The sequence below is a fragment of the Mustela lutreola genome, chromosome 9, assembly GCF_030435805.1.
Source record: "Mustela lutreola isolate mMusLut2 chromosome 9, mMusLut2.pri, whole genome shotgun sequence".
Taxonomy (NCBI): domain Eukaryota; kingdom Metazoa; phylum Chordata; class Mammalia; order Carnivora; family Mustelidae; genus Mustela; species Mustela lutreola.
The window spans coordinates 66,129,206-66,152,214 of record NC_081298.1 but is presented as its reverse complement, the minus strand read 5'-3'; the positions used below and the strand labels follow the sequence as shown (position 1 = coordinate 66,152,214).

Sequence of the window (23,009 nt, the reverse complement as noted above, 5' to 3'; positions counted from 1 at the left end):
CTGTTCCCCAGTGGTTTTACCTCCAAGCCCCTGTAAACCTCTCCAACCCGTTCCTATAGGTGGGTGAAGACCTCCTTCCTTCCCTCCTCATTCTCAAGGAGTCTTCATTCCCTTCTAGAATCCAAGAAACTGCCCTCGACCCCAGTTACACACATGCCACACATCTGGGGCCCTGAGCTGTGTCCACAACAAGGGTCCCGGCCCTCTTGGCCACAGCTGAAGGGCCTGGGGGCCAACCCCTGTTCCAAGCTGGCCAACTGAAATCTCCCCCCAGGAACCTAGAACCAAGAGGAGCTGCTGACATTCTTTCAGCGTGTTGGCTCGGGAAATGACGTGAGGAGAGGCTGAGGCAGCCACATTACAACCTATACATGTGAAGAGGCAGTGAAGGTCGGCCTTCTGAGGGAGAAGCAGGCCTGAGAGAGAAGCAGTGGGGAGACAGAGGCAGAGAGGTAGTTCCTGCCAGCCCCTGGCTCCCACTCTTGTCAGGGAGGTACCCCTGTGCTTACACCTCTTGCTGGGATGAGAGGTTCCTCTCATTTTTCATCCACAAGCCCTCACACAGACATAGACCACCTCTTACCTCTCTCGCTTTCTAGAACCAACTGCTTCCCTGAGCACTGGGGCAACCTGAGCCACTGTTTCCTAGAGAAAACCCCCTCTGTCAGAAATGCCCGCTGTTACTTTCTGACCCTGCAGGGGACTCTGACCCACTTGGAGAATAAAATTTGGAACTCTCTGCCCTGCAGTCATCTTCTGATCAAAGTGGAACAGATCAGCCACCACCCCTGAGACACGTCTGATCTTAACAAGTACCTGTTTTCTATTCTAAAAGAATGCAACACAGGGAGTTTCTTCAACAAATGAGAAATTTGAATAAATTCAGTGAGATGACAACCTTCTCTTTTTTGCCTCCAACACCCCTTTTTGTAAGGCTTATAAGATAGGGAAGAGAGATGGGGGTGGTTCTCCTTTTAAAATACAACAAAATAGGGGTGCCTGGGTGGCTCAGTCTGTTGGGCATCTGCCTTCAGCTTGGGTCATGATCCCAGGGTTCTGGGGTCAGGCCCCATGTGGGGCTCTCTGCTTGGCGGGGAGTCGGCTCCTCCCTTTCCCTCTGCCGCTCCACTCCCCCTGCTTGTGCTCTCTTGCCCTCTCGCCCTCTCTTTCTCTCAAATAAATGAATAAATAAAATCTAAAAAAAAAAAAAACCCACACAAAATATAAGCATTTATTTTAGTTTTGTTTTAAAAGTTAGTTTTTTTAATTAAAAAAAAACAAAAAACGATGCCCTCCATTTATTAATGATTCTGGAATCTTTCCAACCAGATACTCGCTGTCATGCGAGGGAGTGTGTCTGGCAGAGGCTGCCTGAGCAGGTCTTCCCAGCACACAGGGCTGCGTGGGGCCCTGGCTTCAGACCAAGCCCGGCCCAACTCCGTTCCACCCTCATGGCACCTCCCACTTTCGTTGGGCCAGGCTCCCTCAGTCCCCCTCCAGCAAATGTTTATCCCTGCCTTTCACCCTCAAGGGGTCTTTGCCCCCAACCTTCTTGCCCCTCCTTTCTGCCCTTCTCAGCCCTCTGGTCACTTGCACGCAGCCATCCTTCACCGCTCATGGCCGCGGTGCCTCATCCCTGCTCTGCCTGCCTGTGGCCTCCTCTGTGCACCAGAACCAGTGACTTCACGGCTTTCTGAGATGAGTGACTGTCTTCCCAGTAGAACTACCATCACGTGAGGGCAGTCCCTGAGCTTAGACACAAGGGGACTGGAAGAGCCACATGGCACAGCTTTCAAAGCCTTCCTGGAGGCAGGCACTACCCCAAATTCCCTCTCTGGCATTGTCTCCCCTATAGCCCTCCCCAAACTCAGTCACATGCCTTATTCATCTTTCTGTGAAGCAACCCACCCCCAGTGCCCCAACCCCAGCACACCTGGCGCAGAGCAGATACTCAAATATTTTTGTTGACTTAAAACCACAAACACCCATTGGGTTGAATCAATATTATTCTTTTCAGGGACTTGAGAAAGAGAAAGAACCACCTGCTGGGATCTTGGCACACCCAGCATAGCTTTGGTTGAATGCTGACCCCCAAGGACACATCCGTGAGGCTGTGAGGTCCTATAGCCCTAATGCCCATGGCCATGCAGAGCACAGCCCGGACACATCAGAGTCTCTCCAAGCTGCCGCAGGAGGAGCCCAGGAGCACTGTCTTGGAATGTATCCTTGGACAACAAACAGAGTGAACACACTTTATTATTCAAGCCAAGACACTTTTGAGAGTGAACTGGAAATTATGCTGGGACTATTCCACAGAAGCGGGCAGGAGGGTCGCCTGGGCAATCCATGATGTTCTGTGTCAAACCCTTCTAAAGAACATAAAACAGAGTGTTCTAAACAGAAGCGCTTGCTAAACTCAAAATAGCTGAGGGCCAAGATGGTTTTATTTTAAAAGCCAATTGTGTTGTTGAAGAAAAGGCTATTCTCTCGGCCCATTTTGGCTATGGTGGGGGGCTGCTTGGGGAATTGCACTGAAGATGTGTATGCTCCTGGGCCGGGGGTTTTCTGAAAACAAAACAGAAAACAGGGACTGATGAGACCATGTCTCCAACACTCAGGGGCCCCCTGAGTCCAGCTGTGGGCTCAGCCCTCACTGGCAAATCCCTACTAGGGAAAATGAGGGTCACGCCCAACTACAATGGGGCACCCTTGACTTGGAGCCGGTCCTTGGAGCAGAGGCCTTCTCCCATCCATGGCTTTCTCCAGGACTCCAGAAGTGTCAAAAGAAGGGCAGACAAGCAAACACTGGCCTGAGCTTGCTAGGCAGCGGGCTCACATCCCACCTGCCCCTCAAGGCACACTTTCTCAGTGGGCACTCTGCCCAGACAGCTCCTGTCCCTGGGAACGCCATTGTCGTCCCCCCGCCAAGCACCTAGTCTCATGATAAGGTACTGGAGAAAATGGACTCTGAACCTGGGTGGTTGACCTCAAAAAGTCCAGACTCGGGTTTCTGTACCTCAAAGTCTGCAGACCCCAGGGTCCAAAGTAGTCTCAAGGGATCTACAAGTTCTCATTTCTAAAAGCAAAATGTTTTCCTTTGGATGAAATTCTTGAAAAAGTCATTTTGCCAATGATGTCAATGAAGATTCTCTTCTACAGTGATCGAATGCAACCGATGTCATTTCCATAGACTCAGGCGAAGACTTTGATTTCTTGGGTCAGCATTTCCCACGCCAGGGGACATGTACGGATTCTGGACGCCTGAAGGGATTTTATCTCGGGTCTATTGGTGAAGCATCAGTGTCTGTGTGTGGGGAGCCCAGGGAAGGGTTTTGACGTTAGACAGGCTTGAGTTCGAGTCCCAGTCTCACCACCAATGGCTTGGTGTGACCCTGGGCCCTGTGCTTCCTCAGCCTCACCCAAGACAGGAGGTAACGAGGCTTGCTGGAGGCCCTCCAGGGCGGAGAGCCCCAGTTTGGCAGCGACAGCTCTCGGCACATTAGCTACCAGCACTATTATTATTCCCTATTATCATGGGCTTGTCATTTCCATCCTTCTTTGCAGTGTGTTATCTCTCCAGGAGAGAGAGAGGGTGGAAATAGGATTACCCTGGAAGTGGGACAGGGTGGTCAGACTTGGGGTGGATGAAGTCAGTTGCCCGCAGAAGCTGCGGTCAGTGACAGGATGTCTCCTCTGCCGAAAGCAGAGGAGCAGCCTGGAAATCTAATCAAGTCCTGGCCAGATGTCAAAGGAAGCTGAAGCCTTTATTAGTGCTATTAATGAGGAAGCAACATGCGGGTGGAGTCCTAGAAAACCAGACCACAGAACAGCAGGTCTGTGGGCCTCCGTCTCACAAGGCTACCCCCCCAGGAGGCTACCCTTGCTGGCTCTCAGACCTTGAGAACACCCGGCTCTATCCCCCAGCCCTGATTTCACTGTCACTGAGCAAACTTTGGATTGTCCTTGGCTTCAGTGAAGAGTTTCCTATAAGGGGAGACACTCTATAGAGCAAGTGGCTCCAAGCAAGCCTGCCTGACTGGACATTTGTAAATTACTCGTAAAGCACACCTTCTGGCCTTTCTATCAGCTTCCTGGGAGTTTGGTTAGCATAACTCCAGCTTCCTGAAGATGCTCAGCCTTGGGAGCTTGGACAGAAGTCTGTGTCTGGATCTTGCTAATGCCACTAGCGTGCTAAGATCTACAGAAGGGACCCACCACCTCCTGCTGTCGGGTCTGTTTTTAATTTTACCAACAGGGACTCCCCAGTAGTCCTCCAGATAAAGACCACACTAACCCCACACCAGAGCTGGTAGCTCCGGAGAGAGATCTTCATGACACAGGCCTGGGACACCCACCCTTCCTTGAACCATGGGGATGGGCCCATTTTTTTATAGGCAGAACTTGTATTTCTGTCTTCCCAACCACCTTCCATAAGGTTACATACCAGTGAGTTCTGGGGACTTTCCAGTTGGGGTGCAGATGGGGAACAACAAGGCCATGGGAATTAAAACTGTCAGGATTTTTTAAAGAAAACTAGCCACCATTCATAAGCTTCATGTAGTGCTTTCGCAATTTTTCTTGGGTCTTCTCTAGGTCTCTGAGGCTCAAACGCTGCCACCATGTACCCGTGTCACACTGGGGACTTGACCCCCTTTGCTGTCTTTCCTGAATTCTTAGGGGCAGGATGACCATTCAGGCCATATTGGTCTCCTTTGGTTCAATAATAATGTTTCTGCTCTGAAGCCACACACACGCCTCCCCCAAAACCGTATACACAAAGAACTGTACGCGGATGGGGTCAGCCACCGCCCACTGCTTGCCTCAGTTTGTTAGATACATGTTCCCACAGAGCAGCCAGGTCACAACACTGATAGCTAATTACTATACTGGATGTTGTCAACTGGACCCCAAATTCAGCCCCCATCTTTGTGTCTGGAGTTCCTCTGAGCCTGAAACAGCCCGGGGGGCTTGCCAGATTTTTGAGCTCCACATTTTTTCCCACCCCGACCAGCAATTATTTGTGTGTATATGTGTGTGTGTGTGTGTGTGTGTGTGTGTATACACACATATACATACATATTAGAATTGTCTAGAACTTTAACCCAAAGCCCACTGCCCTCCCCAACCCCAATCACAAAACCTACAAACATCATCTTTTAGAGTACTTACAGAACAAGCAGGCAGGAATCGAGGTACTTTGGATTGAAAACAGGAAGTAATAGAATTTACTGGAGGTATTTTCAAGTCGTAATGACCAGGTCCTGGGCCTTCACGCTATAGGGGGAAGAAAAAGAGTTTTTTATGATTACTAATATTTGTTATATTTTAATGCTTTATTGACCTTCCACAAATAAACATACGGATCACTTGTGATAGGGTAGAAAAGTCCCTAGACTGGGGCTTGGAAATTATGAAGGTGTGCCCTAGCACAAGCCATTGTCAAGTGGGAATAATACTTGCTTTACCTGCTTTACCTGCCTTGTACGTGTCTGGGACTGAGGCTTAAGTGACCTGTAAAAGCCCCCCTTGGTCCTGCCTGGACCCGCCATCCCACACTGGCACACCCCACTCCATCCCTGTCCTTCAGACTATTAACGACTGCTGCTTTGAGTTGTTAGCTTCTTAGAACTCACGTGTTCTTTCGTAGGAGTATAGTATGTGTTATCTTAGTCCAAACAAGTCTTTATAGCGATTTGCTGACAAAAGCACAACGCTATGATATTCACATAAAATGAACACAATTTTTAAAAGACAATCATTCTAATAGAAAAATTAGTAAAAGGCAATTCACAAAGAGGAAATATAATTATTCATTTAGGAAATGGGGGGCTTTAACCTCATTAATAACCAAATAAATTTTCATTATAATAAGGATATGATTCTTGTTTCTGGGTCTAAAAAATTCACGAAGAAAGAAAAAGGAAGAAAGGGGAAGGAAAAAGAGGGAAAAGTAAAGAAAGAAGAGAACCCCCAAATCTTAACCACCAGCATCGACACGCCTCTATGATTCTGGTGCAAGCACAAATTTGCTTAGCTTTTGTGGAGGGCAATTTGGTAAGATATGAAATGGCTTGTAAATGTCTAGACCTATCCAGAGGGAGAGAAAGGAGGTTGGTTACCAGACTGCTTTAGGAATCAAGAGACAAATGAAGAGCCCTGAGCCCACATACAGCAGGGAAAATGGAAGGGGCCCAAACATCACAGTGGATCATGTGCACAAGACGTTAACCTCTTTTTTTTTTTTTTTTGGCAGTTTACTCTTTCTCTCCCATTTTATTTTATTTTATTTTATTTTTTTAAAGATTTTATTTATTTATTTGACAGAGAGAGATCACAAGCAGGCAGAGAGGCAGGCAGAGAGAGAGAGAGAAGGAAGCAGGCTCCCTGCTGAGCAGAGAGCCCGATGCGGGGCTCGATCCCAGCACCCTGGGACCATGACCCGAGCCGAAGGCAGCAGCTTAACCCACTGAGCCACCCAGGCGCCCCTTTCTCTCCCATTTTAAAATACCTGTACTATTTGATAGAAATGAGTCATTCTGCATGATGTCTGGGACCTGTTCTCAAATAATGCAGGGACTAGGGGAAGTAGGGGGAGAACACACTGACCAGGAGCCACAATTGTTCGATGGGTACGCGGGGGCTCGCTGGAGGATTGTGTTTGTGTGGTTATACGTCTAAAGTTTCTACAGTACAAAGAGAGGATGTATGTTTATTATTGTGACCCAGCAAGTCCTACATTTAGGAGTTCGTCTTAAGAAAACAATCGAGAATGGATGCAAGTATTTGGAAATCAACTAAATCACCAGTAATGTGTGTCTGGGTAAATACATCGTGATTCTTCCATCCAGCTGTCTAGTGATGAATTGTTACAGACATAAAGCTACTCCCAAATACTGTTAAGTGCAAATGCAAACTTAAAAAAAAAAATGTGCCCCAAAACATGGGAAATGGAATGTTTGCTGTTTTCCCCAGGTGGCAAGATATTGTTTAAAAAGAACTTCTTTTATCATAAGAATAGTAAGAACTATTCCTCTTACCTGCATTTTCTAAGTTTTCTACAATGGACTTGAGCGCTCTTGAGATATGAAAAAAAAAATTACACCTACCGTATAGATAAACGAATGTGAAAAATGAGCAAAGGAAAGAAAGATAAAATATACAGTAAGGCTAGAACAGAGAACCGTGTCCTGTGAGACCTTTCTCGTAGGTAAGGCTGGGTTGCAAATGAGCCCATCAGATACAGCGAACAGGTGCCCAGCTGCAGACCCACCGAGGGAGTTCAGAACCAGGCTTTCCCTTGTTCCCTCCCGTGGGTGGCAAAGCCGTGTCGTTGGGGCTGCCATTCTCAATTACTCCTCCGTGGATGGAGTCTGTTATTAACAGTCAAGTGCAAGTCGGAAAAATCAAGGGATGGATACGCCTCATAATTTTACAGCTCATGGCAGAGATGAAAACAGTAATACTTTGAAACTGATGCCTACGTGGGACAGAGATCACTACGGGGGTGAGGCTTTCTGTGTGGACTGACCTGTACACTCCTGCAGGAGAAATCTGAGCTGCCATAAAAGCCAAAGCATGGAAATCCAGGGGAACCCGATAGGAACAGTCACTGCGACACCCTCCACCCTCGGTTTGGCCATAATAATCACAGTACTTTCACATCAGAATGGTCTCTGCGGCAAAAGATGCTGCTAGGTGTGCTACCGTTGACTCTATGCCTTACAGCAACCCCTTAAAGGATGGCTAAGAAATGCCACTGCATGGCCCCGTTCCCCCAAGCCTGATGTGGCTTCCCTTTCTGAGTTTCCAAATCATGAGCTCCTTCGGAGTTCAGGTGCCAGGTTTGGTGAAGCACTGATGTAGGCCTGTGCCACCCAGCAGCCTCCCTATACAGGCTTGGGGGCTGGGTTATCTAAATCCAAGGGCCTAAGACTTGGGGCAGAAAGAAATGACTGCATGCTATTTGCCCCGCATGTGTCTGATGCAATCTTTCAAAGAGGCAACATTAGGGAAGTGGATCCAGGCCCAAATTCATATTCCAGAAGCCACAGGAATGTTCTAAGTGAAACGTTAACGATTGGGCCAGCATCCTGCAGTGGGCGGGTGGCAGCTCCGGCAGACTCCCTACTTTGGAGGTAAACGTGAGTGGGCAGTGCAGGAATGGGGGGAAGGGGAACACCCAGCATGGCTCAGAATGTGGGTTGAGAAAATGGATCCAGATCGATGGGAGGGTGTTTAAAACAAGAATATTTGACTGGTTAGGAGGGTTACTCCCTCAGTTACTGGGGATCAATGAGCATGACCTGGAGCTTTGGTTCACATTATGTGGGATGCATGGGTGAAGGGCGGCTCCCGGGTCCATCAGGCAGTACTAAGCACCTCTCACACCAATCAGATGAGCCATTTCTTAACCCTTGTTTTGGTCAGGGTCATGATTTGGCAACTCTGGGTTTCCCGAAGCTATACCATTCAAAGACCACTGACATTCGGAGCCAAGAGCGAACAGAATTGTCACCTTCCTAGAGTCCCAGGACCTTCTTCCAAAATAAACTACAGGAAACCTTTCATAGTTACCCACTCTTCTGCTTTGGGGTGTGATTACATCTCAACCCTCCTGACAAGATGATAATTACCTTTCTCTTCCCTTTGAAAAAGTCATTGAGTTCCTACTCAAGAGCCACTTTAAGCAATGGGGGTTACAGGGATGGCACAAATAAATAGAATACTACCTTCAACCTCAGAGGAGCTTATAGTCCAGGGAGGGATTCTTTTTATCCCAAAAGGTGCAAAGAGCGAGCACAGACCTGAGGGAGGGCTGAGCTAACTGCCTGGCTTCAAGACTCTACACCAGGTCCCACTGTTTCCGGTCTGTGCCAAGGGATAAGTGTGATCTCTGGGCCATGGGATGGTGGAGAGGGCGGCCACTTTCTACTTACTACAAAGGGCTCAGAATGCATGGGCCCTACTGACTTTTCTGGAGTGCTCCTAGGATGCTGTCATACCATGAAGGAGCTTCCCAATGGCCGTTAACTCTCAGTACCACTGTAGGCCTTTGGTAAGCCCTGCCATGCCTACACCGAGCTCACGTCTCCTTCAGGGCTGGGGGAGTGGGACTGGCTCACCTACGTCACACTGCTCTGGAACTAAGAGGTGTATCACTCTGGGGCATCCCAGAGCAGCAAAATGCCAGGTACCTCTGAAAGACTGTGCAAGGGTAGGTGCAATTATCCCAAGTTATTATGTGCTGAATTGTGATTCCCTCAAAATCCACAAACCCTACACATTTTTATTGTGTTGAATGGTGTCCCCCCAAAACTCACAGCTCCTGTCAATTTTGAATTACAAGTACCTCAGAATGTGACCCTCTATGGATATAGGGTCCTTACAGATGTAATTATTTAGGATGAGACCATTAGGATGGGCCTTAATCTGATATAATGCTATCCTGCATCAAGAGGGGAATTTAGGACACAGAGACATGCACACAGGGAAAACACCATGCAAAGACGAAGGTGGAGGGCTACAAAGCAAGGGAGGCCAAAGATTGTCAGCATACCACCAGAAGCTAGGAGAGGGGAATGGAAGATACTTTCCCTCCCAGCACTCAGAAGGAACCAACACTGCTAGCATGTCCATCTTGCACTTCCTCTAGAAATGGGAGACAATAAATTTCTGTTGTTTAAGCCCCTCAGTTTGTAATGGTAGCCCTAGTAAATGAATACATAAGTGCTCAGCTCATTTCTTCATTCGGTCATTATATTGTACACCCCACGGTGTGCTGGGAGTCGGGAATAATTCCCTACTCCCAATATCCATTGTCCATTGTAAGTCCATTATCCACTGTAAGTCTCCCAATATCCATTCTATCCTTTAGTATTAGAACAATTTTTAAGGGGCGCATGTCTACCGAGCACAAAGATTACATTTCCCAGCTTCCCCTGAAGCTGGGTGTAACTGGATGACTAACTTCTTGGCTATAGGACAGAGGTGAAGAGGTGTGTATGAATTCAGAGCATCCCTATGGAGAGGGCAGCTTATCCATCTGCCTCACCCTTTTGCCCCCTGGTTGGTTGGTCCCATGTTCTCTGCTCTCTGGGACCTTGAGAACGGAAGCCACACTTAGCAGAGCAGCACGCAGAAATGCGATGCTGCTGGATTGCCCCACCAGCCCGGAACTGCCTACTGCAGGAAATTTATACAAGGCAGAAATCCGTTCTTCTCCCATTTATAATGTTATTTGGAGTCTCTGTTTCTAGCAGCAGAACTCAGTCTTAATTGACATGATAGACATGTTCCCTACTCCCGTGGGGCTTACATTCTAGCAGGGAATATATATATATATGCCATGCCAAAAACATGACAAATATGTGGCATATGACACAAAGGGGCATACAGGATGCTGTGGGAGAGAATGTAAGAGGGTACACTGACGGGCCTGAGAATCCCTTAAGGAAGTACAAATGAGCTAAGACCGAATGAGTAAGGAGGGGGTGGAGTTTTCAGGGCAAAGGGCTGGAGGAAGGGTCTGTACAGAAGCTGTAATAGGAAAGGTTAGGGAAAGCTACCCAGGGAGGAAGATGCCATTCATTTTAACCATTCAGTCAAATTCACCACATTGCAGAAATAAAATAAAAAGTGCATAGGCTCCTGTCAAAAAAAAAAAAAAAAAAAAAAAAAAAAAAAAAAAAAAAGTTAGGGAACTGAAATTCAATTTTCTCCAGACAGTTACCACTTCACTGGTTTTTACATGTGTATTAACACTAAGAACCATTTATGGTTTAACTGCATAAAATGTTCAATGTGCAAAATGTTCAATGTCACCCTTGTATTCCCAATCTCTGCAAACCATCCGCCTCTGCAAACTGGGTTTGCGGGATTGGGGGCACCTCTCCAGCCGGCTCCATGGCTGCCCACTGCTGGCTCCCTTGGCTCCCTCACCACTGCCAGGGCAGCTGCCCATCCCTGCCCTGTCTCTAGCTCAGTACCCACTCTGGTCACCAGTGCTCATGTAACAGTCGAGAACTTGAGGCTGGGTGAGGGCTACAAACACACACTTGAGCACCTGGGTTGTGGGATCAAGAGCCAGTTACTGACCTTGCTTCTCACTGCTGGGAGGTATCACCACTCAGCTCAAAACTATTTTTCTTTAAAAATCACAAAGTTAAAGGGAACCTAGGAAAAGCACAAAGTCTGTCCCCATTGACCAAGGTACAACTTCTCTTTCCCTTGAAGAGAGAAAAGGTCAGAAATAAAATGTATGGCCCCAAATGTCTACCTATACACCTGTAACACACAAGTAATAAGCAGCATAAATTGAAATTATTAGATGGGGTGGTAAAAGGATCTCCCCTAAATTTGGCGACATGCATGTAATAGCTGGAACACGTTCCCCGCAAAAGAAAATAGGTGCCCCAGCAGGGACAGCAGACTCTTGTGTGTGGAGGTGGGCACAGAGACAAGCCAGAGCTGCCTGTCTGGGAATTCAGGAGGAGGCCTGTGGCAGAGCGTCTGCAACTCACGAAATTCTAGAATTCTGTAACCGCTGGTCTACAGGTTCACAGGAGAGAGAAAGGAGACATGCGTGCTGTTGAGTAGGGTAGACGCAAAACTTTCAGGCCAAAAGTTATTCACATTTGTGAAATTAGGAATTGACCATACCTCTTAAGTGTAGCTCGGTACTGTTTACTCCTGCCGAGTGAGAAACCACAGCAGTCCGGGGTTCCTGGCATGGGCCGGTGGGCAGGCAACACTCAATGATCACCAACCTGCCCACCATAAACACGCAGCTTTTACAGGAATGCACCTGCTGGGGACCCCCGGGCAATGCAGCATGGCTGTAGGTGTTCACCGGACCCATCCTCCCTTTCCTACCTGATCCCACGGCCACCGGACCCATCCTCCCTTTCCTACCTGATCCCACGGCCCCACCGGCCTTAGAAATCTAAGGCGGTACTTGCCTACAGGAACTTCAGCAAAACCGGCCACTCCTGGTTGCAGGAATTGGCCCAGCGCAGACACGTGACTGTCGCCTGGCCAATCCAAAGAGCCTGTATTTTCACACTCAGGTGGCTAGGCAGGCAGGTGCGCACCTGGGACTGCTCATGGGTCTTCTTGCCCAGCTCATAAACAGAGTATGCCCAACAGCCAGAGGAAGGTAAATCAGTGGCAAAAGTCCTAGAGTCTGTGTGCACCAATAAAGTCCATCCCACTTTTATGTTTTAATTGTTTGCTTAGCCAGGCCAGGATGGGCTTCTGTCACTTGCAACTGAAAAAAAATCCTACCAATTACATTCTTTTTCTTCTACCCAGTCAAGATACTGTTATAAGAAAGGAGAGCAGGAAATTCTTCACACTTGCAGCCGAACAGGGGTATATGACTCTCCTGGTGTTAATACCACTAAAAAAGTTGCACAAATTTTTTAGAAAGAAAAACTGCCAGGATATGTTTTCATTAAAAAAAAAAAAAAATCCTAGTACATCTGTAGCTATATTTAAAAGATTATATTTTTCAAAAATGTTACCTACCAGTGAACTCATCTTTGAGGAGATTGAGACTAGGACCTGCTTTAATCATCTTTCAGATTCCATTCAAGCAGAAATCAGTTTATGTTTTGCTTGATTCAATCTGACCATGTTTACTAATTATTTTTCTGTTCCTTGTGGAATTTCAAACTATCAGCTTAGGTTTTTAATTGAACTAATTTGGTAAATGCAAAAGCAGCTGGAATGATTCAGCAGTCTTTCAGAGTGCTAGTCTTAATGCAGAGAGTATGGCACAGATCTGCTATCCCCTTTTCAAAATGCTATTAAATGTGACTAAAACAGACAAATCATATAACGCTCATTCCTATTTCTACAGGCTCTTTCCTGTTTATCTAATCCTTTCCTTGTTCTTTATAGGCTTGTCAGGTTTTAAGAAATACAGAAACATGTTGAAATATTTCTGACATCAAATAAAAGAAACTCATTTTCACTTGATATTCTTAAGATTTTATTTCTACTGTCAGGAAAGGTGTGCATGTCTTGTTTTTCACTTTATATACAACTGTAGGAATTAATAACTGTAAAGAATCTGCTCAGCAAATCACTGGAAGTCCCAAATCATGTGAATGACTGAGTCCTAATTAAGTAGTAGTAGTAAGTGGTGCTGTTTTTATTTAAGTAACAAAATATTTTTATGTTGACTATTTTGATGGCACTTATTCTCAGATACTACTACCTCTGTTATTTTTTTTTTAATGCTACCTCTTTTCTGACTTCTTCTTTTTCTTTTTTAAGAGGGAGAGAGGGTGTGCTCATGAGTTGGGGGAAAGGGCAGAGGGAGAGGGAGAAGGAGAATCCTAAGGAGGCTCCACGCTGGGTGCCAGCCTATGCCAGGCTCGATCTCTCCACCCTGTGATTGTGACCTGGGCCAAAATCAAGAATCCGTCGCTCAGCCAACTGAGCCACCCAAGTATCCTGCCTCTTCTCTGGCCTCTAAAACTTGTATTTTCAAAAACTATAAAAGCAATGGAAAAGAAAGGAAGTAAACAACCGCCCTTAATCACAACACCTCAGCACAGCTACTAAGTGGATTTTGGTGCCTTTCCTGCTTTTTACACTCATACTTCTTCCTACATTGCTGCTATTTTCATCTAGTTATTAAGAGTAATCCCTTCATGAATTGGGATGATGAATTATTTCTGCACAAGATTATTACTTTAGAAGAGTTTTCTCAAAATATAATCAGCAGGCCACAAGATAACATATTGCCCAATTACCTTTCAAGGGGTTGTATTGTCTATGCTGCCACCAACAATAGATGAGAGAAGCACTGGTCCTGTACAGACCACATGCCTAGTAGATACTGGGGGGAAAAGGCTGGGAAAAGACAGAATCTTCCTTAGTCCCCTTACACTAATGGGAATATTAAGTAAAGTCATCATTGTCCTCAGTATATTCAAAGAAGTTGTGCAGAATCTCTGATGTCCTTAACGCCCACACTTGGAAACACATTCAAGAAGGAACAAAATCTATGCAATCTTTTGGTGGATCTAGAGATTTATTTGGGTCATTTATGAGAGCAATTAAATCAATTAAATAAAGGGAAGGGTAAAGGGAGGAGAAACCATAAATGACAAGTGTTACTTTGTCCAATTCCCTTGGTTGAGAATGATTGGGATTTGTTGCAGTTTTCTCCTCTTTAAAACAATCCCACTATGAAGCAACTGTACCTTTAGGTCTTGGGATTTGTGGAGCTTGGTCATTATTATCAAGGTGCTGAAAGGTGGCAGAAGTTGCCAATACAATTCTTTTCATGGATGCAAAAAGGCCCTTTTTATTTATGATGGGCCGTGACTTCTGGCGTCTATCCCAAAATACTCACGTAAGTATCTTCCTCACAGTCTTGTGAACAAAACAGTTGTGCCGATCCATAACCAATTATTATTACTTCAACAATAACTGAAATAGCCAAAGACTATACAACCTTACATTGATAATCTGAAGATGAAAAACTATTTTCCAACCCAACAGATCCCTTACCAACAGCTTCTCTTGAGAGCTACCTACACTTTGGGGACAAAACACAATTCACCAATTGAATCCGTAACACAAACAAGAAGACTGCGGGTTTTTATCGTTGTTGTTGGTTTGGTTTGGTTTGGTTTTTTGTTTATTTTTTTAAGATTGACTTACTTATTTGAGAGAGGGAGTGTGTACACATGGTAGGGGGAGGGGCAGAGGGAGAGAGAGAGAATCCCAAGCAGACTCCCCACTGAGTGTGAAGCCTGACACAGGGCTTGATCTCACAACCTGGAAATCATGACCAAGAGATCGTGATCTGAGCTGAAATCAAGAGCTGGATGCTTAACACACTGAGCCACACACTGAGCACCCAAGCTGCTGTGTTTTTTAACAAGGGAGAATAGCTGAGAGGCCTTCAGGCACTTATGATCCTAGAAAATCTTCAAATCCAAAGTTAATGTATTTTTTACAACTAAAAAACATGTAGTGATCTGATATGCATTCACATGGTCATTTACTTTTTCATGGTCTTTTAATGGGTTGCTCCTGGAGATTTTATGCATGAATGATTAAGAAATTTGAATGGACTACTTTTCTTTTTTTAAGATTTTATTTATTGGACAGAGAGAAAGAGACAGGGAGAGAGGGAACACAAGCAGGAAGAATGGGAGAGGGAGAAGCAGGCTCCCTGCTGAGCAGGAAGCCCAATGCAGGGCTCAATCCCAGGACCCTGGGATCATGACCTGAGCCGAAGGCTGACACTTAACTAACTGAGCCAACCAGGTGCCCACAATGGGTTACTTTTCATATAGGGCATACCTATATGTATCCATCTTTTATAACTTGCCTCATTATCAAAAGGTTTAGAGTGACTCAATGGGTGTCTATAGGCCATACTATATTGCACCAGATCTACAGGTCATATTTCTGGTGACTGTAAGTATCAGGTATACCAACAATGAGGCAAACTGTCCTAAGTCAGAAGGACTCAAATGACACCACAGCCTTACCATGCAACTGTATACAAAACACATTTCCGAGGAACCAAAGAACTATAAATTTTTTAAAGAATCAAAATGCCTAATACATGAAAGAAAATTAAAGTGAACATGTGGGGCACCTGGGTGGCTCAGTGGGTTAAGCCGCTGCCTTCGGCTCAGGTCATGATCTCAGGGTCCTGGGGTCGAGTCCCGCATCGGGCTCTCTGCTCGGCGGGGAGCCTGCTTCCCCTCTCTCTCTCTGTCTGCCTCTCCGTCTACTTGTGATTTCTCTCTATCAAATAAATAAAATCTTAAAAAAAAAAAAAAAGTGAACATGTATCTGGGAGGAATTTTTTAAGTGGTGGAAAAGAAAGATTTCATTCATTCCTTCAACACATTTTCTGAGCACTGTACTAGGGTCTGGGCATTGATGAATAAGAGAGGCCCCCCACCCCGTTCATGGAACTTACATTCCAGAAGGTGATGACAACCTCTCTAATTTGATGACATAACATTTTACACTTTAAATTTCTCTCCATATAAAAACACAAAACTAAAAGGCAAAATCCCTGGAAAGCTTCACCAAATACAAGTGCTAATATCTTTTTTGTTGATTTATACAAACTCTATAGTGAAAAGAATGTTAAAACTCCACCCAGTAGATAACTGGGTAAAGACTTCGACCAGAAAGTATGCAGGAAGGACCACAAATAATTAATTAACAAATAATTAGAATGTATAGTCTCAGATCCTACAGAGTAAATTAAAATAATGAGATACCATTCTTTTACTATCAAGTTAACAAATATTTTTAAAATTAAAGATAAACAAAATTTATACAAATTTTATGTAATGGTCACTCCCTTGACTGCTGATGAAGATGTTAATGGATGTTAATACTTTTTTTAAAAAGTTTGGTAATATAGATAGATGAAGAAGTCATATATCATCTCTAGTAAATACCATCTGTGATAATCCATAAAAAATGATGCCAAATCTTAGAAAAGATTTTATGAATTTTTATGTTAGCATTAGTCTCTTTTTTTTTTCAGCAAAATAATACTGAGTATTCAGTATTGTCCTTGCATAGCGAAGTGGTGAATATAAACAAAATTGTCATAATACAAAAGAGTTCTCCAATAACTGATCTCTTACAAAATTACATCCTATTCAAACATCTCTCTCTGCTTAATACTGGAATCTACCACTGCAGACAGATCAGTGTCTTTGTAAGTCAGTTTTTCTCTGTCAGCGTTAAATGATATTTAATAATACACTGCAAATAAAATGCAAATCCAAATTCAAAATGATAATGTAAATTTTACTAAAAATGTAAGATTTCATGAACTTGATGAAAATGATGGAGAAGTGCCCAAATCAACAGGAAAAGGCTTTCATTGCCCAATGAGGATCCAGCAAAGTTAAAGTAGCTACCAAAAAAAAAAAAAAAAAAAAAGACGATGACAAGGATTGTGACAGTATCAGCATTTCAGAAAAAATGATTTCAAATGTTAGAGGAGCTGCCCTTGGGAAAACTAATGATGCTTCAAATAATATTTTTTTCTAAATTGTGTTGTCTGTAATTTCATTGGAATGTCAAACATGATGTGAAGGATGTCACTATACTATCACAAGATATTGTCAGAAAAACTAAACACAGCCTCCTTTTTAATTTAGGAATTAATACATAGTTGTAATTATAGGATATTTTCCTAGTTTTTAGTTCAATTTCTTTTTTTTTTTTAAGGAAAGACTAAATCAAACTTTATTGACTACTTTGAGATTTTGATTCTACTTAAAGTGGGTTCACTTTAATAGGCATTTTTTTGGGTCAGGTTATACTTGGATACTAAAGACCCCTGCATATGGATGGCTCAGTGGGTTAAAGCCTCTGCCTTCGGCTCAGATCATGATCCCAGGGTCCTGGGATCAAGTCTTGTATCAGGCTCTCTGGAGCCTGCTTCCCCCTCCCCCCACTGCCTGTCTCTCTGCCTACTTGTGATCTCTGTCTGTCAGATAAATAAATAAAATCTTTTAAAAAAAGACCCCTATGTATGGAATAATGGAAAACAAGATTAGCCCTCAAGAGGGGAGTGGTTGAGGGGCATGTGGGTAGCTCAGTCGGCTAAACATCTGACTCTTGATCTCAGGGTTGTGAGTTTAAACCCCAAGCTGGGCTCCATGATGGGTGTGGAGCCTATTGAGAAAAACAAAAAAAAGAGGGGGATGGTTGAATAAATTATGATCTGATAACCAGATTATTTACCTAGTGAAAATAAAGTTTAAAGGAATTTGTAATAATATGAAAGTGAAACATGTATTAAGTAAACAAAAAGATATGAAATTGTTGTGCACCATGATCACTATTTTTAAAATTGCAGAGAAAAAAGGAGAAAATTAACATTAATGACTGCATATAAACAAGGACAAAATTTTTAACATAATTTTCTATATTTTCCAAATTACCTATAACTTATTCATTTATTTTTACTCTAAATTTTTATATATTTTTACTTAAATTTCATGACATTTTATTAAATTTATATAGAAATATAGTTTTAAGAATCAATCAGAACTAGGGTACCTGGGTGGCTCAGTCGGTTAAGTGCCTGCCTCTGATACAGGTCATGATCCCAGGGTCCTGGGATCAAGCCCTGAGACAGACTCCCTGCTCAACAGAGAGCCTGTTTCTCCCTCTGCTTGCCACTCTCCCTCTCCCCCTGCTTGTGTTCTCTCTCTCTCTCTGTCAAATAAAAAAATAAATTAATTAATAAATAAAATCTTCTAAAAAAATCAATCAGAACAAAAAGACATAATGAAAAAGAAGTCTGGTCTCATGTCTCTCCAATTTCATTCCCTAGGACAACTGTTATCTGTGTTTCGTGTTCAAGAGTGTGTAAGAGCATAGGATGGTGAACGTGAATATAGCATTTCACTGAAATAACACTATACTGATCCATTCAGGCAACTGGCACTCTTAGAAACACCTTTACACATATGTCTTAGGCATACATGTCTCTGAGCACATTCTAAAGAACCTAGGACAGGATGCCTGGGTAGCTTGGTTGGTTAAGCTCCCAACTCTTGATTTCAATTCAGGTCATGATCTCAGGTGTATGAGATCGAGTCCCATGTAGTGTTCCAAACGCTGGGCATGGACCCCGCTTAAGATTCTCTCTTCCCCTTCCTTCTGCTGAACCCCCTCTATAAAGAAAAAAAAGAGCCAAAGACAACTATTTTTAACTCTTAACTGCTCTTACAGATGTTATCTTGCGGGGCCTGGGTGACTCAGTTGGTTAAGCATCTGCGTTCAGCTCAGGTCATGATCCCATGGTCCTGGGATAGAGCCCTGCATTGGGCTCCCTGCTCAGCAGGTTCTGCTTCTCCATTTGCCTCTGCATCCCCACTACTGTGTGCACTCTCTCTCTCTCAAATAAATAAAATCTTAGATAAAGGGGGCACCCGGGTGGCTCAGTGGGTTAAAGCCTCTGCCTTCAGCTCAGGTCATGATCTCAGGGTCCTGGGATGAAGCCCCGCATTGGGTTCCCTGCTTGGCAGGGAGCCTGCCTCCCCATCTCTCTCTCCCTGCCTCTCTGCCTACTAGTGATCTTTGTCAAACAAATAAATAAAATCTTTAAAAACAAAACAAAACAAAAAACAGGGGCACCTGGGTGGCTCAGTCACTGGGCGTCTGCCTTCAGCTCGGGTCCTGGTCCTGGGGTCCTGGGATCGAGCCCCACATCCAGCTATCTGCTCAGCGGGAGGCCTGCTTCTCTCTCTTCCATTCCCCCTGCTTGTGTTCCCTTTCTGGCTGTCTCTATCTCTGTCAAGTAAATAAAAAATCTCCCCCCCCCCCAAAAAAAAGAACTTACCTTATCAGTAAATAGTATGTTCATATTGTTATTTCTTAATTTATATTTTAGAAATTATCTATTGATGGCCTCCTGGAATGAATGAAGATATGGCATTTGCCCTGTCCATTATTCCCCTCTCCTTATCCACTCACGGTAGTCTTTCATTTTCTTTTTTTTTCAAATTAGCATTCCAATTGTTTTTAAAGATTATTTATTCATTTTAGAGAGATGGAAAGAGAGAGCTCAAGCAGGAGGAGAGACAGAGGCGGAGGGAGGGAGAGTATCCTCAAGACTCCCCACTGAGGGCAGAGCCTGACTCAGGGCTTGATCCCAGGACCCTGAGATCATGAGCTGAGCTGAAATCAAGAGCTGGATGCATAACCAACTGAACTACCCAGGTGTCCCCAAAGTAGCATTTTAAATCCCTAAGCTATGTTTACTAAAAAAAATATTATTCCTTGCAGAGCCAAGTTACATAATAGAATTCCTTTTCTTAGACAGTCTTTTGTTTTATCTGTGGTTAATTAAGTGCCTTGTCTTTTTCACTTGCACATTTTGCTATACATATATATATATATACATATATATATATATATATATATATATATTTTTTTTTTTTTCCCTCCATGATATCAGTTGTTCTTAAATCCTTTTCCCTTAGAAACATTTCTTCTGGAGTTTGCTAGCTTCTTTCTCAATATGGATTGGCTTCTCAGCTGCACAGTGATTCGCCTAGAACATCTTTTAACTGCTCTCCCAGTCTGGACCCACTTTGTCTTAGATCCCATGCCTCCCTCCTTCTGGATTTACTCCTTTGTTTAGCTGGGGTTTTCTGTTTGTTTTGTTTGTTTGTTTTTGTTTTTCATCACCAGTGGCATCTTTAAAAAGGGTGTTCGGAAGGCAATTTTTAGGAGTTCTTGCATGTTGGAAAAATGCCTTTATTTTGTCTTTACAGTTGATTAGCTGAACACGGACTTCTACGTTGAAAATAACTTGGCCGTTTTCCTCTCTCTGTGCATGCTAACTGGATTTTTTTTTTTTTTTAAGATTTTGTTTATTTATTTGACAGACAGAGATCACAAGTAGGCAGAGAGGGGTAAGCAGGCTCCCCGCTGAGCAGAGAGCCGGACATAGAGCTCAATCCCAGGAACCCCGGGATCATGACCTGAGCCGAAGGCAGAGGCTGTAACCGACTGAGGCACCCAGGTACCCCGCTAACAGGATTTTTTAAAAAAATCTTCCCTCTATGCCCTGCATTCTGTTTTTCAACCAGGTTTCCATCCTTCTGTCTGCTTACTTCCATCTCTCATTCATGTTACAGGCTTTTCATACTTGCCTGGTAGAAGCTTGGGTATGTGGCTGGGATATGTGGAAATTAGACAACTGGATGGTGAGCCACTCTTTTTCCTGGGGTCCCCTGAATATCAGGATGTGGTTCTCTTTCCTCTAAGCTCATTTAGTTTTTCTAGAGGATAAATTCTACTATTTTTTTGCTTGAGGAGCAAATATCCAAAGGCCAGCATTTTACATTAGGAGAAGGGAGGGAGCCCCAAATTAAATGACTCTGTATGTACAATTTCAATGAATTCCCTGGTGTTCAACTAATTCCCTCTGCCTCACCTTACCTCCTCCCACTCAAGTCCTGAGACTCCCTGCAGTTCTAAGGAACAAATAGGCTCCCATCTCTTCTGCAGCACCCCCTGGGTGCTTTTTAGCCCGTGGCTTCCTCTACTTTGTCCAAAATTTGTTGAGATCTTCTGTCTGCCAATATTTCCTTTTCTCTCTTTATCCTTGTAGATGTATTTATTCTTTTATTACCAATTTTATGGAGATTTGAAAGTGAGAAAAGATTGATGTATGGCCAATTTGCCATACTGAGCAGCAAACCATGTATTACTTTGAGAATAGAGAACATAAACTTTAAATTCAAATAGCTATTATGACCATAATTACACAAAGCAAGGATATATATTTTTTTTAATTTATCTGATAGACAGAGATCACAAGTAGGCAGAGAAACAGGCAGAGAGAGAGAGAGGGAAGCAGGCTCCCTGCTGAGCAGAGAGGCCACTGCGGGTCTTGATCCCAGGACCCTGGATCATGACCTGAGCCAGAGGCAGATGCTTAACCATTGAGCCTATTTAATACTCATTCTTGCAGACTTGTTCTGAGACTGGGCTACTTCCGTTGTGTCAAAGTTGGATCCTCTTTTAAGAATCAACAGACTTACAAATATTATATGGAAAATGTCTATAAAAATTCCCAACTTAACAACTCTTTGTGAATTTTATTTTTCCTTATTTTGTAGATTCTTTTATGGAATTATCTTGAGGTTAATGTCAAAAAGTGTAACACATGTTTTGTGCACAGAACAGTTAATGATATAAATATCTAAAAACTGGAACCCCTTCTTATAATTCTCCCTCTTTTCAGTTCCTTTCCTTTATCCCAGGTACCCTAATTCTTGTCATCTCATCTATATTCCTGAGGATGGGGGGGTGGCAGAGGGAGAATTTAATAAGTCACTGTTTCCTTAGTATGAATTAAAACAATATATTTCTCCTTCTCAGAGCTTTTGGCTTTAAAAGAGGACTTGTGAAAAGGAGAAATCTCTCCAGGATTTTCCTACAGTTAAATCAAGAGTGGCACATGTCTCATGTCTTAGATCTTAGGCTCCCATATCAAAATCCTTACTATGAGGGTGCCTGGCTGGCTCAGTTGATAGAGCATGTGGCTCTTGATTTCTGGTGTTTTGAGTTCAAGGCCCACATTGGGTCTAGAGATTCTTTGAAAATAAAATCTTAAAAACAAATCCCTACCAAGGAGTTTCAGGCATTGCTGCCGTGGGTGGGAAGGTATAAAAACAAATTTACCTTCTTACCCCATCAACTAATAAATGACTGTGGAAAAGCCTTTGGATCCAAATCCTGAAAGGGCAGCTTGCCCTTTGGTTTCTTTGAGTTTGGCTTTGGATACAGGCTCTGAAGGGACAAGGATTGGTGTCCCTTTCCTCACTGAAGCCCTTTTTTCAGCCCTGCCCTTACCTCCTTCCTCAGTCAGCCCTTGCGAAGAAGCTTAGCAGTAAATGTATCAGAAAGTTCTGGAGATGGCTCTCCGAAGGAAGAAGGTACATGTGCTTCTATCAACAGATAATATTAAACTTGAGTCATCACTGTCTAATTTTGGGTTCCACGTTTCAAGTTGTACGTGCCAAGCCATTTGGTCTCACACTAGTCAGACACATGCATTGTGAATCCTGGACTCTCATTTCATCTGGGTAAGTTTCTATGTGCTTGTGTAGGGACACCTTGCTTGGGTTATTGACCTTAGTGCGTCCTTGCCCTTCGAGAGGGAAGGGAGAGCACCGGTAAAATGTCTCATTTGTCACTGAATACTCAATAATTCGCTACCTGGCACTGGGCCATACACATAGCCACCCAAAAGAGATGTCTAGAGCACATGAAAGGACTTCTAATGAAGTCAGCTAGACTCAGTTGAGTCCAGCTTTTTACAAAGAGACTTTGCTGAGAAAGGACTGGAAGTTCTAACATCCTAAAAGTGTTCCAGGGAAAAAATATGGCCAGTTAAAAAAAAGCCAGTGTAGCAAAGCTCCCAGCCGGAGCCTAAGCTGCCTCCATCCATTGTAAGGATCTTAGATGATCAGAGCGTA

General features: G+C 43.8%; 1 protein-coding gene across 1 annotated transcript in view; it reads right to left on the bottom strand.

The window, feature by feature from the left end:
- Positions 1–2,236: 2,236 nt before the first annotated feature.
- The window catches only part of STPG4 (sperm-tail PG-rich repeat containing 4), a 39,335-nt gene continuing 18,562 nt past the window's right edge, over positions 2,237–23,009 (bottom strand). The window contains 2 exon segments of the mRNA XM_059134544.1: positions 2,237–2,565; positions 5,170–5,274. Coding sequence (XP_058990527.1) covers positions 2,449–2,565; positions 5,170–5,274 — 222 coding nt within the window. The 3' untranslated portion in view covers positions 2,237–2,448.